Genomic DNA, 12,834 nt, shown 5'->3' on the forward strand with positions numbered 1-12,834 from the left:
CCCTCTCCCACAGAGTCCATAAGACTGTTCTATACATCAGTGTCTCTAATGAGGCTCCAGTTTCATCCACCTCATTAGAACTGATTCAAATGTATTCTTTTTAATGGCTGAGTAATACTCCATTGTGTATATGTACCACAGATTTCTTATCCATTCATCTGCTGATGGACATCTAGGTTGCTTCCATGTCCTGGCTATTATAAACAGTGCTGCGATGAACACTGGGGTACACGTGTCTCTTTCCCTTCTGGTTTCCTCAGTGTGTATGCCCAGCAGTGGGATTACTGGATCATACGGCAGTTCTATTTCCAGTTTTTTAAGGAATCTCCACACTGTTCTCCATAGTGGCTGTACTAGTTTGCATTCCCACCAACAGTGTAAGAGGGTTCCCTTTTCTCCACACCCTCGCCAGCATTTATTATTTGTAGACTTTTGGATCGCAGCCTGAATGTTGAGCTTTAAGCCAACTTTTTCACTCTCTTCTTTCACTTTCATTAAGAGGCTCTTTAGTTCTTCTTCACTTTCTGCCATAAGGATGGTGTCATCTCAGTATCTGAGGTTATTGATATTTCTCCTGGCAATCTTGATTCCAGCTTGTGCTTCTTCCAGCCCAGCGTTTCTCATGATGTACTCTGCATAGAAGTTAAATAAGCAGGGTGAAAATATACAGCCTTGACGTACTCCTTTTCCTATTTGGAACCAGTCTGTTGTTCCATGTCCAGTTCTAACTTGCTTCCTGACCTGCATACAGGCTTCTCAAGAGGCAGGTCAGGTGGTCTGGTATGTCCATGTCTTTCAGAATTTTCCAGTTTATTGTGATTCACACAGTCAAAGGCTTTGGCATAATCAATAAAGCAGAAATAGATGTTTTTCTGGAACTCTCTTGCTTTTTCCATGATCCAGCAGATGTTGGCAATTTGATCTCTGGTTCCTCTGCCTTTTCTAAAACCAGCTTGAACATCTGGAAGTTCACAGTTCCCCTATTGCTGAAGCCTGGCTTGGAGAATTTTAAACATTACTTTACTAGCATGTGAGATGAGTGCAATTGTGTGGTAGTTTGAGCATTCTTTGGCATTGCCTTTCTTTGGGATTGGAATGAAAACTGGCCTTTTCCAGTCCTGTGGCCACTGCTGAGTTTTCCAAATTTGCTGGCATATTGAGTGCAGCACTTTCACAGCATTGTCTTTCAGGATTTGAAAGAGCTCAACTGGAATTCCATCACCTCCACTAGCTTTGTTTGTAGTGATGCTTCCTAAGGCCCACTTGACTTCACATTCCAGGATGTCTGGCTCTAGATGAGTGATCACACCATCGTGATTATCTGGGTTGTGAAGATCTTTTTTGTACAGTTCTTCTGTGTATTCTTGCCACCTCTTCTTAATATCTTTTGCTTCTGTTAGGTCCATACCATTTCTGTCCTTTATTGAGCCCTTAACAGTCTTAAAAGCCTCCTGGCCTCATCCCATGCTGTGCTCCTACTTGTCCTCTTCTTCCAACCTAACACGCTGCTTTTTTCTGTTCCTATTCAGTGCTTCCATTAAGTGTAAATAGAAAAAGGTGCACCTTCTTGGGGGATATATTAGAGAAAGGATTTTGTTCCTTCAGCCTGGTGTCTTTTTACAGTGCACGACCTAGGCCCCCGAGCCCAGGAGTCCTGCCTTTAACATGCCACGCCCCAAACAGTCAAGATTTGGACATCTGGGAGGAGTGGAAAGAGCCTGGGCTCTGATGGCAGAAAGGGCAGGGATCCCAGCTCTGCCACTTGCCAGATGTGTAAGCTGGGACATGACTCAATCGGAAAGGATTGAACAGGTCCCACTCTGGGGGATGGAAAGTGTTGTGAGGATTAAATGAAATCATTAGTGTGCTGTGCTTGATCAATATCCCTCCCTTCCGCTGTGTGGCCCCAGAGTGTCTACCTCTATTAACGGAGAATCAATGCTGTTAGCAGAAGCATGTACATTTTTCTTTTTAAATTAAAAAAAAAAACAAAAACCTTTTATCTGCTTTTTTTCCAATACAAATGCTTCTTTCTGTTTTTACTACCATCAGCCTGGAAGAAGTCTGCATGACAACAGACTCCTAATTTGTTCCCGCCCCCTTCCACTCTTGCCTTTCCAGTGCTTTCAGAAGTCACAACTTTATAACTAAATCTGGTCATGTCATGCTAAACCCTGCTACCTGTGTCAAACTCTTCCTCATCCTTCTGGTCTCAGACCAAATGTCAGCAGCTAAGGAGGACCGCTTTATCACTTTCAAGTTAGAATCCATCTAATGGCCTAAGACGGCCACACCTGGTGTCCCACAGCAGAAAATGGCCCATGGTTTCCAAGAAATTCACCAAGAGTCCAAGGATGGTCCGGGCTGGTGACCTTGCTTTCTCACCAGCCTGGAGAGTCATGCGTGCATGCCAAGTCGCTTCAGTCATGTCTGACTCTTTGTGACCCCATGGACTGTAGCCCGTCAGGCTCTTTTTCGGTCCATGGGATTCTCCGGGTAATAATACTGAAGTGGGCTGCAATGCCCTCCTCCAGGGAACCTTCCCCACCCAGGACGACTCCCGCATTGGCAGGCGGGTTCTTTACCACTAGCACCACCTAGGTATCCCCATCTGGAGAGTCATGGGGAAATGTTAATTTTAGCTGAGGATGTGATGGACTAAAAACTCCAATGGCGTCTGTCTCCTAGCCTAGTGTTCTGCTTTAGGCACAACGGCTGGGCAGAAAGCATGGACTAAGGGAGCCATCAAGGTGGAGCCCAAGTATGGAGCAGAGAGAACAGTCTGTGGGGGCTAGCTGCTCAACAGCGTCACCATGTGGTGGTGAGAAGAGCAGCAGTCGCAGTAAATACACAGGACGGTGGACTGTGAGGAATCACTGCTCAACAGCGACACCATCTTGCAGTGGCAGGAACAACACCCCAATGAACAGACTACGGACCGCGGCCTGACATTAGAAAGCAAGACGCACTCCTTTTGGACTAAGTAAATCCCAATTATTCTTGGGCAGTGTGGAATGAGGGGTGTCCTCAAAAAGGGACAGTGGGGCTTTCTGCTCAGGAAGGCATGTGGGAGCTCAAAAGGTTTATTAGAGAACTAAAAAGAGATGATTGTATCTTGGCCACACCAGGTACAGGCAATAAATGAATGAATGAACATAAAACAAGAAGAAACAACATGATCACCAGAATTTCAAAGAAAAAAAAAGGTTTTTTTTTTTTGTTTTTTAATGTAGTATGAAGCACAAAGAGAAATATTGTGATTACCATTGAAATGCAATTCTTGGAGGAAATGTCCCTGCAGCCTTAGCCCTTGGAAGAAACAATTCCTAAAATACACACCTCTCAGTTTTCCAAAAGACCAAGTTTCATGTTTGGATCATTTCTGAATCTGAGTTCAGAGAAGTTTGCAAGAGTCTCTGAGTCCTGAGCTAGAGAGGGAAGCCTAGAGAGGGGGCAGCCTGTGCCCCAGGGGCGTGTCAGGAACGGGTGCTGACAACCCTGCACCTCCTGATTGACGGCCCCCGGCACCCATGGGGTCTTCAGCTGTAGTGGACATCTGCACCGAACAGCAGGAAATCCTGGGGGAGAGATGAGAACGCCGTCATCTGCCGGAACAGTAACCCTCATTTGTGAGGGTGGGAATGCTGGGGTTTTTAGAAGAAAACTTTGGGAGCTTGCCTGCTGGGAAAGAGAGAGCCTCTCTGCTGACAGAAAGGCAAGAGTGAGTGGGGGCAGGGGGCTGGCATCCCGCCCCTACGGTCTGCACATTAGCGGCTGCCCATGCCCGCGAATCTGTCAGCAGTTTCCCTGGCAGCTGTTTTCCGCTCAGACGTGGAGACCCCCGGGCTGCCTTCATCTGTCATCCCTGCCTCTTGGCAGCTCCAGGGAGCCCCCTGCCGTCAAGGCTGCAAAACCACTTCTCTTTTGCTCCTTCCTGCCCTGCACTCAAGAATGTTCGGAAAGGAATTCAGTTGTGCCCAGGGGGTCGTTTTTTATTTTAAGGATGAACTGGGTTAGATGTGGGGGATGTGGGGGATGTGTTTCCTCTGCTCACTCAATTAACTTCTCTATTGTCTCTTAGCCCTGGGAGTTCTCCAGTTAGGTTGAAAGAATTGGGGACTGGTGGACTGGATGTTGGGGGTGAGGGAGAGCGAGGAATCTGGGTGGGGGTTTCCCATGAGGGTCATCAGAAAGCCCTGGACTGAGGTAAGGAATGCAAGAGTGGGTGATGGCTTCCTTGTAGAGTTATCAGCTCTTTGGGACATAGTGGGTGTAAGGAGCTTTAGAGTGGAGACACTGAAGAAGCCAGTATGTGTACTTTGGGCACATAGAAGAGACTGGAACCTCGGCCGGGTCACACGGAGATGACTGTTGTGCTTATGCTGATGAAAGTGACCAGGGAGGAACTTCTTTGGTGGCCCAGTGGCTGAAACTCCATGCTGGTCAGGGAAATAGATCCCACATGTCATAACTAAAGAGTTCACACGAAGCAACTAAAGATCCTGCATACCGCAACTAAGACCCAGTGCAGCCAAATGAATAAATATTAAGAAAAAGAAGACGACAGTGACCAGGCAAAGCAATTGTGGGGGAAGGGCAGAGGCCGGGGCAGGAACCCTGGAGAACTCTCTCTGGGAGGGGAAGAAGGAACCAGTAAAGGAGACCAAATAACACAGTGAGAGGTGGCTGGAAAACCTGGAGAAGGAATCGTCAAAGCTAAGAGAAGAAAGTGTTCCAAGGATGGGGAAAATAGTGTCAGATGCTGTTGGGGTCAGACCAGGGAAAAGGGAAGAGAAGGCTGTCCATTCCGGTGTCTTAATCTGCCAGACACTGACCAAGGGCCTGGAAGGATGCTGGATGCAAAGGAAGGCATGCGTCACATATCTGTCAAATATTTAAATGCATCCACCTTATAAAGGAGGCTTGGGGCCACTAAGTGAGTTCCATTTCTACCAAGTATTGTGTGGGAGTGGTACAACTCAGGGGTTAAAAACCGGGACCTGGCTTTGACTTTGGACTTCATTTAATGGCGGTGTGGCGTCCCTGAGTCTTATCCTCTCTTCTGTTTAGCAACATACCCTGTGGGAGTGTTGGAAGGGTCGACAGCGCTTGATCCAGAGCTGGAGGAAGGTGGCTATCGAAGTAGGAGATTTGGCGAAGGAGACCCTGGGGACTCACCTGGTAAGGCTGAAGGGTCAGGTTGAAGAGCTCGATGTAGGCGGGCAGCGGGAGAGGGAAGCCTTTCTGTAGCTTCTCTGCATTGGAGGTTAAGGCAGAGGTTAAGGTGAAGGTACCACCTCTGATGGGAGGGGCCGGGGGAGGGAGAGGGTGGGGCCGGGACTCAGGCAGCCAGTCCGCAGCCTCCCTGGACCCTCTGGGAAGAAACCTAGGCAGGAAGAGTCCGCCCAGAGTCTCCTCTTCTCTCTCCTCCACTAACCTCCGGACACTGCGGACACAGGAATTCCGGCCCCCTCAGCCCCAAGACCGCCCGCCTGAGGGTACCAGCACTGCTGGTGCACCCCTGGCCCGAGTGACAGCCGGGGCAACTGCTTGCTGGGGCGTGGAGGCCTGGAGACACCTGACGGATATGCACATGTAGCCCCTCGATGTTTCGGATGAAACCAGAAATGGGTGGTAGCCAGGACCAGCTCCCCCATCCCACCACACTCTGGCATGGAACCCTGGAGAATTCTAAGCTCCAGCCTAGTCCCTCAGGTCATTATGAAGCTGCACTTGTGAAGGCAGGAGGAGAAGCCAGAGTCTATATGTAACAATTCGTTGTCTTCATTTATAATTTCTAAGTGGCCTAAATCAGGGGTCCCCAACCTCCGGTGATGTGAGGTGGAGCCGATGTAATAATAATAGAAATAAAGTGCACAATAAAAGTAATGCGCGTGAATCATTCTGAAACCATCCTCTCCCACCCCGTGCATGGAAAAACTGTCTTCCATGAAACCAGTCCCTGGTACCCAAAAGGGTGGGGGCCGCCGGCCTAAATGTTCTCATCGTAGGGTGGGTGGGCCTCTATTTGCACCCTTGTACCCGGCTCTGCAAAGGTCAGGGGTTTCACCAGTGAGTGAGCTGAGTGGAAGTGTTGTTAGCCCAGGTTAGCCCTTCTTCCTTAGCCCTTCTCTCTTGGAAAAAGACCAAAGATTCTGGCTTCAGAGCTGGGATCGAATTCCAGCTTCATCTCTTACCTTCTCTGGGACCTGAGAACCACTCATTCTCTGATCTCCCATTTCCTCCCATGAAAACTGGAGGTATTATTCTCCATCTCAATGGACGGTCTCATAGTTCACGAAGGAGGAACTCAACCCTTTTCCCCTCCCTTTTCTGGGCCAGGTGTCACTTGAGGTTCATTTGAGGAGACCACCTCCAGCCTCCACACCAGGGGCCCGATAACCCATGGCTCTAAGATCCACCCCCCTCACTGGGACTGAAAATCAATCCTTTCCCCAAAACTCCTTACTGTTAATCACGGGAAGCACGATGGTGGGCATAACGTAGTTGATGACAGACTGCAGCGACTCAACCTGGGGATCGGGAGGACAGGACCCACGTCAGGGCACTGGGGCATCAGCCGTCCTCCGTCACCTGCCCTCCCACCCAGAACAACCTCAGGAAGAACCGCTGAGAGACAGACCAAGGGGTGACCTGGAAACACTGCAGCTCAAGGTCACCAAAGCACTCTTTTGCTTTAAAGGTTCCAGATGCAAACCACATTCTAGACTTGTAGGGGGCAAGGCGGAAGCAAGGAAGGTCATCACAGAGCACTGAAATGTGAAAACTTTTGTGCAAGAACATGCACTCTCTCAGGCTAGGGGGGCAAATTCATTCAACCTTTCAGAGGGCTATTTGGTGATGCTCATCAGAAGCCTTAACAATGTGTGTGCCAGGTGGGCCAGCAAACATGCCTCCAAGGCATTTATCCTAAAGAAATGAGGTAGTGCATTAAATAGACCCAAAATGATAAAAGCAACCTGCAGGTCCAGCAATTGTGGAATCATCTGGGGGGTGGCCGGGCGCGGTAGCACTTGGATAACAAGAGATACTATGTAACTATTTAGGGCTTCCCTGGTGGCTTAGGTGGTAAACAATCTGCCTGCGATGCGGAAGGTTCAGGTTAGATCCCTGCGTCAGGAAGATCCCTTGGAAAAGGGAATGGCTACCCACTCTAGTACTCTGGCCTAGAGAATTCCACAGACAGAGGAGCCTGGTCCATGGGGTTACAAAGAGTCAGACACCACTGAGCCACTAAAACTTTCACTTTTCATGTGTAATTATTAACAATGATCTGGCAGAAATATAGCATCAGGGACTCAATGGACATGACTTTGGGCAAACTCTGAGAGATAGTGGAAGACAGAGGAGCCTACAGTCCATGGGGTAGAAAAGTACTGGACACGACTTAGTGACTGAACCCACAACAACAACAGAAATATATTGGGTTGGCCAAAAAATTCATTTGGGTTTTTCCATAACATCTTACAGTAAAGCCTGAACAAACTTTTTGGCCCACCCGAGAATTATCAACATAGACTTTTTTGTGATCTATTTTTGAGTTTAAAAAAAGCAGGCTAATGTATAACTAATTCACTTTGCTCTACAGCAGAAACTAACACAACACTGTAAATCAACTGCACTCCAATAAAAATTTAAAAAAAAGAAAAATCAGGTTACAGAAACCACGTAATTCCATCCTGTTATTAAACATGCATCGAAAAAAGTCAGGAAGGATATACACCAAATTATTAAGTAAGTGGTGAAAACAGGAGTGATTTTTATATTTTGTTTTGCAAATCTGTAGGTTCTGACTGTTCTATAATGTACATGTTTTGCTTTTGCAGTAATAAAAAAATTCAAAAATAACGTAACACCTTCAAGATGATGGCCTGTAGTGGTGACATTTACAACCTGACAATATGTACATTTTTGTTTCTGGAACAATTGAGTTTCCTTCCCCGGGCTGTAATTCCTGGGGCTTATCAAACGTGGTGCCCTTCTTCCCATGAATCTGGGAACTTTAAATTTTTATTTTCTGCAGAAGCAGAAGTTAGTTATTGACTGAGTCCAGCTGCTGCCAGGAGAGCCCTGGCATCAGTAAATCCATGAAAATACAATGAGGTTGCTTTGGGTCTTTCTGTTTGTTGTAATCTTATCAGATGGGAACGGCTGGCTGGATTTCCATCGGATTTGGAGGGGATGTTGGGACTGACTTCAGGGTTGGGTGATGGGGCTGCATTTCAGAGATCTAAGGAAATATTCTCCAGAGGTTTGGCAAGAGGCTCTCTGGCAGATTCCGGCCATGAGCAGTAAGACACTGTGGGCAGAATTAGCATCTTTTAATAGAGAAGGGAACAACCCACTCCAGTATTGTTGCCTGGAAAATCCCATAGACAGAGCAGCCTGGTGGGGTCGCTTAGAGTCAAACAGGACTCAGCGGACAGGACTTAGCAACTAAATAACAGCAACAGTGGAAGTCACAAGAGCAAGGCTCATTCAGGTCGGCTGTTGAAGAGCATCTGACCTGCTGTTTACAAGGGCAGCTCCCCATCAGGGCCAGAAGGTGTAGGAGGAGAAGGAGCAGTGAACTGCGGGGAGCGAGCTCCGCCTCTGGCAAAGGTCATGAGGAAGGAGGCTTGGCATACGCAAAGGCGGGATCAAGCCTCAGGAGTCTCCCTGGAAATTCTCGAGCAATCTACCCCCAAAACCAGAGTCTGCCTACTTTCTGCTTTGTGCTTTCACCTACACCTCTGACTTTACGGGGGGGCTGTCCCCCACTACCTCTCTGAAAAAAGTTAGCTTACAGCTCCAGTTAATAATTCCTGGGTGTGACAGTGTTTAACCTACAAACTCCTTTGGAAATCCTCTAGCCTGCCTGAATAGGTTTTTCCGGCCACACGTGATTGTTCAGAGCCTCCCAACTGTGAGAGGCAGGAGATGTTCTAAACTGTCTAAACACAGATTCTTTTGAGTAGCTAAAAGATTGATTAGAAATTGTATTGGTGAAGGGATTTTCACTTGTTGGGCCAATGTTTGCTGCTAAGTTTCCATATCCCTTACCTGCTGTGTCCCTGGCAGTGTATTGATTAATATAATTGGTGTAAGTAGTAGCTTTAATGTTTGTAACCTGGGACCCTTGAGTTAATTCTTTTTCTTGTTATAGCCCACCACACCTTTGCTCTGTAGGAATGCAACTTTATCTAATGCTTTTGGAGGGTGGCTCCTGACCAATCACCTTTAGAGAAAAATAAGTTTTCTGAAGAAAAGGTCTTAAAATGTTAACAGGCCTCCGGGCCAGAAGATGATGCAAATCACCTAAGCTTTTGCATATGATAAGTTTGCAGGAAGAAAGCCTGGTTTGCTGCAAGACTCTACCCTTTCCCCCATTATCCTCTATGCATAACTTAAGGTATAAAAACTACTTTGGAAAATAAAGTGCAGGCCTTGTTCACCTAAACTTGGTCTCACCATGTCATTCTTTCTCTTACCTTCTGGCTGAATTATTCAGCCTCTTTTCTCCACTGAATTTCCTCACTGAGCTATCCTTATTTCAGCCTCTTTTCTTCATTGAATTTTACTGAGCTATCCTCATTCTATTACTCTTTATATCCTTAATTAACATTTAATTAAGCAATTGTTTCCTGATCTTCGCCTACGCCGTCTCTCCTTCAAATACCCTGGATCAGCCGGGGCTGGTCCCCGGCAGTGAACCTCCTGTTTTTAAAAATAGATTTTGGGGGGATGTGGACCATTTTTAAGGCCTTTATTGGATTCGTTACAATATTGCTTCTGCTTTATATTTTGTTCTGTTTTGTTTTGGCTGTGAGGCACCTGAGATCTTAGCTCCCCGACCAGAAACTGAACCCGCATCCCCTGTATTGGAAGGTGAAGCTGTAACCACTGGATGGACCGCCTGGGAACTCCCAGTGGTGAGTCTATTTGATGACAATGATTCCATGTAGTGGAATCATCTCTGTGGGCTGGCGAGATACCTGTCATCTCCCTCCCATCTGCCCTACCGTTCATTCACTTAGCTGCTCAAGTCAAAAATCTGGGAGTCATTCTTCATTGCCTTTCCCCCGCACCATGCACAGAAAATCTCTCACCAAGTTCTAATTCTGCTTCCAAAGTTTGTCTCCCATCTGCCATCTTTCTCTTCCTTTCTGGCCTCGTCCCAGCCTCCATCATCTCTCACGTGGACAATGCACCAGCCTCCCCAAGGCAAGGATCCTTATGCTCTGACTCATCCCCCATAGTCCATTCCCCTCATTTCTGCAGGGGCATCTTTTATAAAGTGGAAATGGATTCATGTCCCTCCCTGCATGAAACAGTTCGCTGGCTTCTCACTGTCCTCTGAACACAAGCTACTCTAGCCTAGAAGGCTCAGGGTGGGCCCACCCCTGCCTGCCCGCCTGCCTCTCTCTGCCCCCAACTTCTCATCTTGTTTCTCCAGCCACACTGCTTGCCCCCACTGCCCGAACAAGCCAAGCGGTTCACCACAGGGCCTTCGCTCCTGCTGCTCCCTCTGCCTGCCACACCTTCACCTTGTGGGCTCCTTCAGCCCAAATATCACCTCCCCAGAGAGGCTTCTCCTGATCACAGGCTCTAACCGTTAACCTGCCCCATCACTTTCTACCCCACCTCCACTTAGTTTTTCAAAGCATTGATCTTGACCAAAATGATCTTCATTTCTCATTGTCTGTTTCTCCCCTACAATGGAAGCTCTAGAGGAGTTGTTTTCTTGTCTAACTCATCAGCACATCCCCATCCGTGGAACAGGGCCTGCCACATAGTAGGTACTCAAGAAGGTAATTCACTTGTTCATTCAACACACATCTGTTGAGCAGATTCTCTGTACCTGATTGTGTACAATTAATCCCATTTAAAACTCACTGCACTAACTCAGGCAGAAATTATTATCCTTGATTTGTAGGGAAGGTATGAAATTTGTTGAGTGGAAGTGACTTGCTCAGGGCCCATAGTTAGTAGGTTTGGAGCTGCAATTCTAGCTCAGGTCTCTGTGCCTGCAATTGTGTGTGTGTGTGTGTGTGTGTGTGCGTGCACGCGCTCAGTCATGTCCGATTCTTTGTGACCCTATGGACTGTAACCCACCTGGTCCTCTGTCCATGGAATTTCCCAGGCAAGAATATTGGAGTGGGTTGCCATTTCCTCCTCCAGGGGATCTTCCCAACCCAGAGGTCAGCACCCTATCTCCTGTGTTTCCTTAGTATAGGAAAAAGCATAGTATATGTAGAGTTCCCTTCTATCTGTGGTTTCAAGCAACCCCAAGGTCTTGGAATATATCTGCTGTGAATAAGGGGGACTACTGTATTCAGTTAAGCTGTTTAAGAGGAAATAAAGATTTCATCACACAATTCATTGTGACAAAACCCTAGACTATCCCACTTTGCTCAAAGGCAGTATGACAGTATATATCTTTTATGATGCTACGTCTCCAAATGTACTTGTCTCTACTTGGTCATAGAGACATGGAAGGCAGTTGTACACAAAACCCACAGTGCTCCTCCCCTCATTATTTCACATGCAAATTATATGCAAACTAATCAGTAGTCTGTTGAAATGATGTTATGAGCCCAGGTGGCCCTCAGGACAGTTATCTCAAGATCAGAGGAAGGAAGGAGCCACCAAGGGCCTCAGACTCACCGAGAAGGGGCCGATGTCTGAGTGCTTCAGTTCCAGGAGCAGCCTGTGAGAAGGGGAGGGGAAAATTGAGACCACCATTTGCCTGACCCATATTAGAATTCAATTACTGGGGAGAAGGGCTTCCCAGATGGCGCTAGTGGTAAAGAACCTGTGTGCCAGTGCAGGAGACATAAGAGATGGGTTTGATCCCTGGGTTGGGAAGATCCCCTGGAGGAGGGCATGGCAACCCACTCCAGGATTCTTGCCTGGAAAATCTCCTGACAGAGGACCCTGGGTTGACAGAGTCAGACACAACCGAAGCAACTTAGCACAGCATTGAGGAGAAGGGACACTCACTGGTGGGTGTTGTCTGCTCTTCCCATCCTGTATCCATTCCTCCTTCCTCTGGTGACAGCTCCCTGATTTTTTCTTTGGGACAGTCATCTGTTCCCTACATTGTTAATTCTGGGTTCTGGGGTGGGCTGGCCAAAGGGCAGAGTCTACCTCCGCTGCCATGGTGATTGCTTCGAGAATTGACCACTAACCCATGCTGGTCCAAGGACTTCTGCTGGAAATATTGGGAGTGAGGTATTCTCTTTTCTCCAGCAAAATTAGCTGGTGACCATTTTTGCCACCACTCGGTGACAGCCTGCTGGGAAATGAAGCCAGTATGGGGGAGAGCAGAGCCAAGAAGAGAGTCAGAGCCCTAAGGATATCATTGGAGCACCTGGATCTACCTGTGTCTGAAACCCTCAGACTTTTGAATAATTTGAGCCCATAAACAATCCCCTGAAACGAGTCGCCAGTCCAGGTTCGATGCACAATACTGGATGCTTGGGGCTGGTGCACTGGGACGACCCAGAGGGATGGTATGGGGAGGGGGGAGGGAGGAGGGTTCAGGATGGGGAACACATGTATACCTGTGGCGGATTCATTTTGATATATGGCAAAACCAATACAATATTGTAAAGTTAAATAAAAATAAAATCCCCTATTTATGGACTTCATGACATCTTAACAATGATCCAGGGGAAAGGTAAATAAATGGCTATTTAATGAATCCCTTTTATTCACTATGTTGGATGCTATATCCTACTGAATTCCTGTAACACCCAAGAGGCAAGGGCCATCACACTCCCATTTTACAGATGATGTCCTTGACAATCAGAGAAGACAAGCAATCTGCCC

General features: G+C 47.3%; 1 protein-coding gene across 1 annotated transcript in view; it reads right to left on the reverse strand.

The window, feature by feature from the left end:
* Window positions 1–3,188: 3,188 nt before the first annotated feature.
* Window positions 3,189–12,834, reverse strand: part of LOC147360265 (bactericidal permeability-increasing protein) — a 30,505-nt gene continuing 20,859 nt past the window's right edge. The window contains exons 12-15 of the mRNA XM_086330865.1: window positions 11,668–11,710; window positions 6,470–6,533; window positions 5,179–5,255; window positions 3,189–3,578 (exon numbers count right to left, since the gene is read on the reverse strand). Of these exons, the coding sequence (XP_086186991.1) occupies window positions 3,540–3,578; window positions 5,179–5,255; window positions 6,470–6,533; window positions 11,668–11,710 (223 nt within the window). The 3' untranslated portion in view covers window positions 3,189–3,539. The remainder of the gene's footprint in view (window positions 3,579–5,178; window positions 5,256–6,469; window positions 6,534–11,667; window positions 11,711–12,834) is intronic.

The sequence above is a fragment of the Bos grunniens genome, chromosome 13 (assembly GCF_055505025.1).
Source record: "Bos grunniens cultivar Pamir isolate PY7600 chromosome 13, Bosgru_T2T1.0, whole genome shotgun sequence".
Taxonomy (NCBI): domain Eukaryota; kingdom Metazoa; phylum Chordata; class Mammalia; order Artiodactyla; family Bovidae; genus Bos; species Bos grunniens.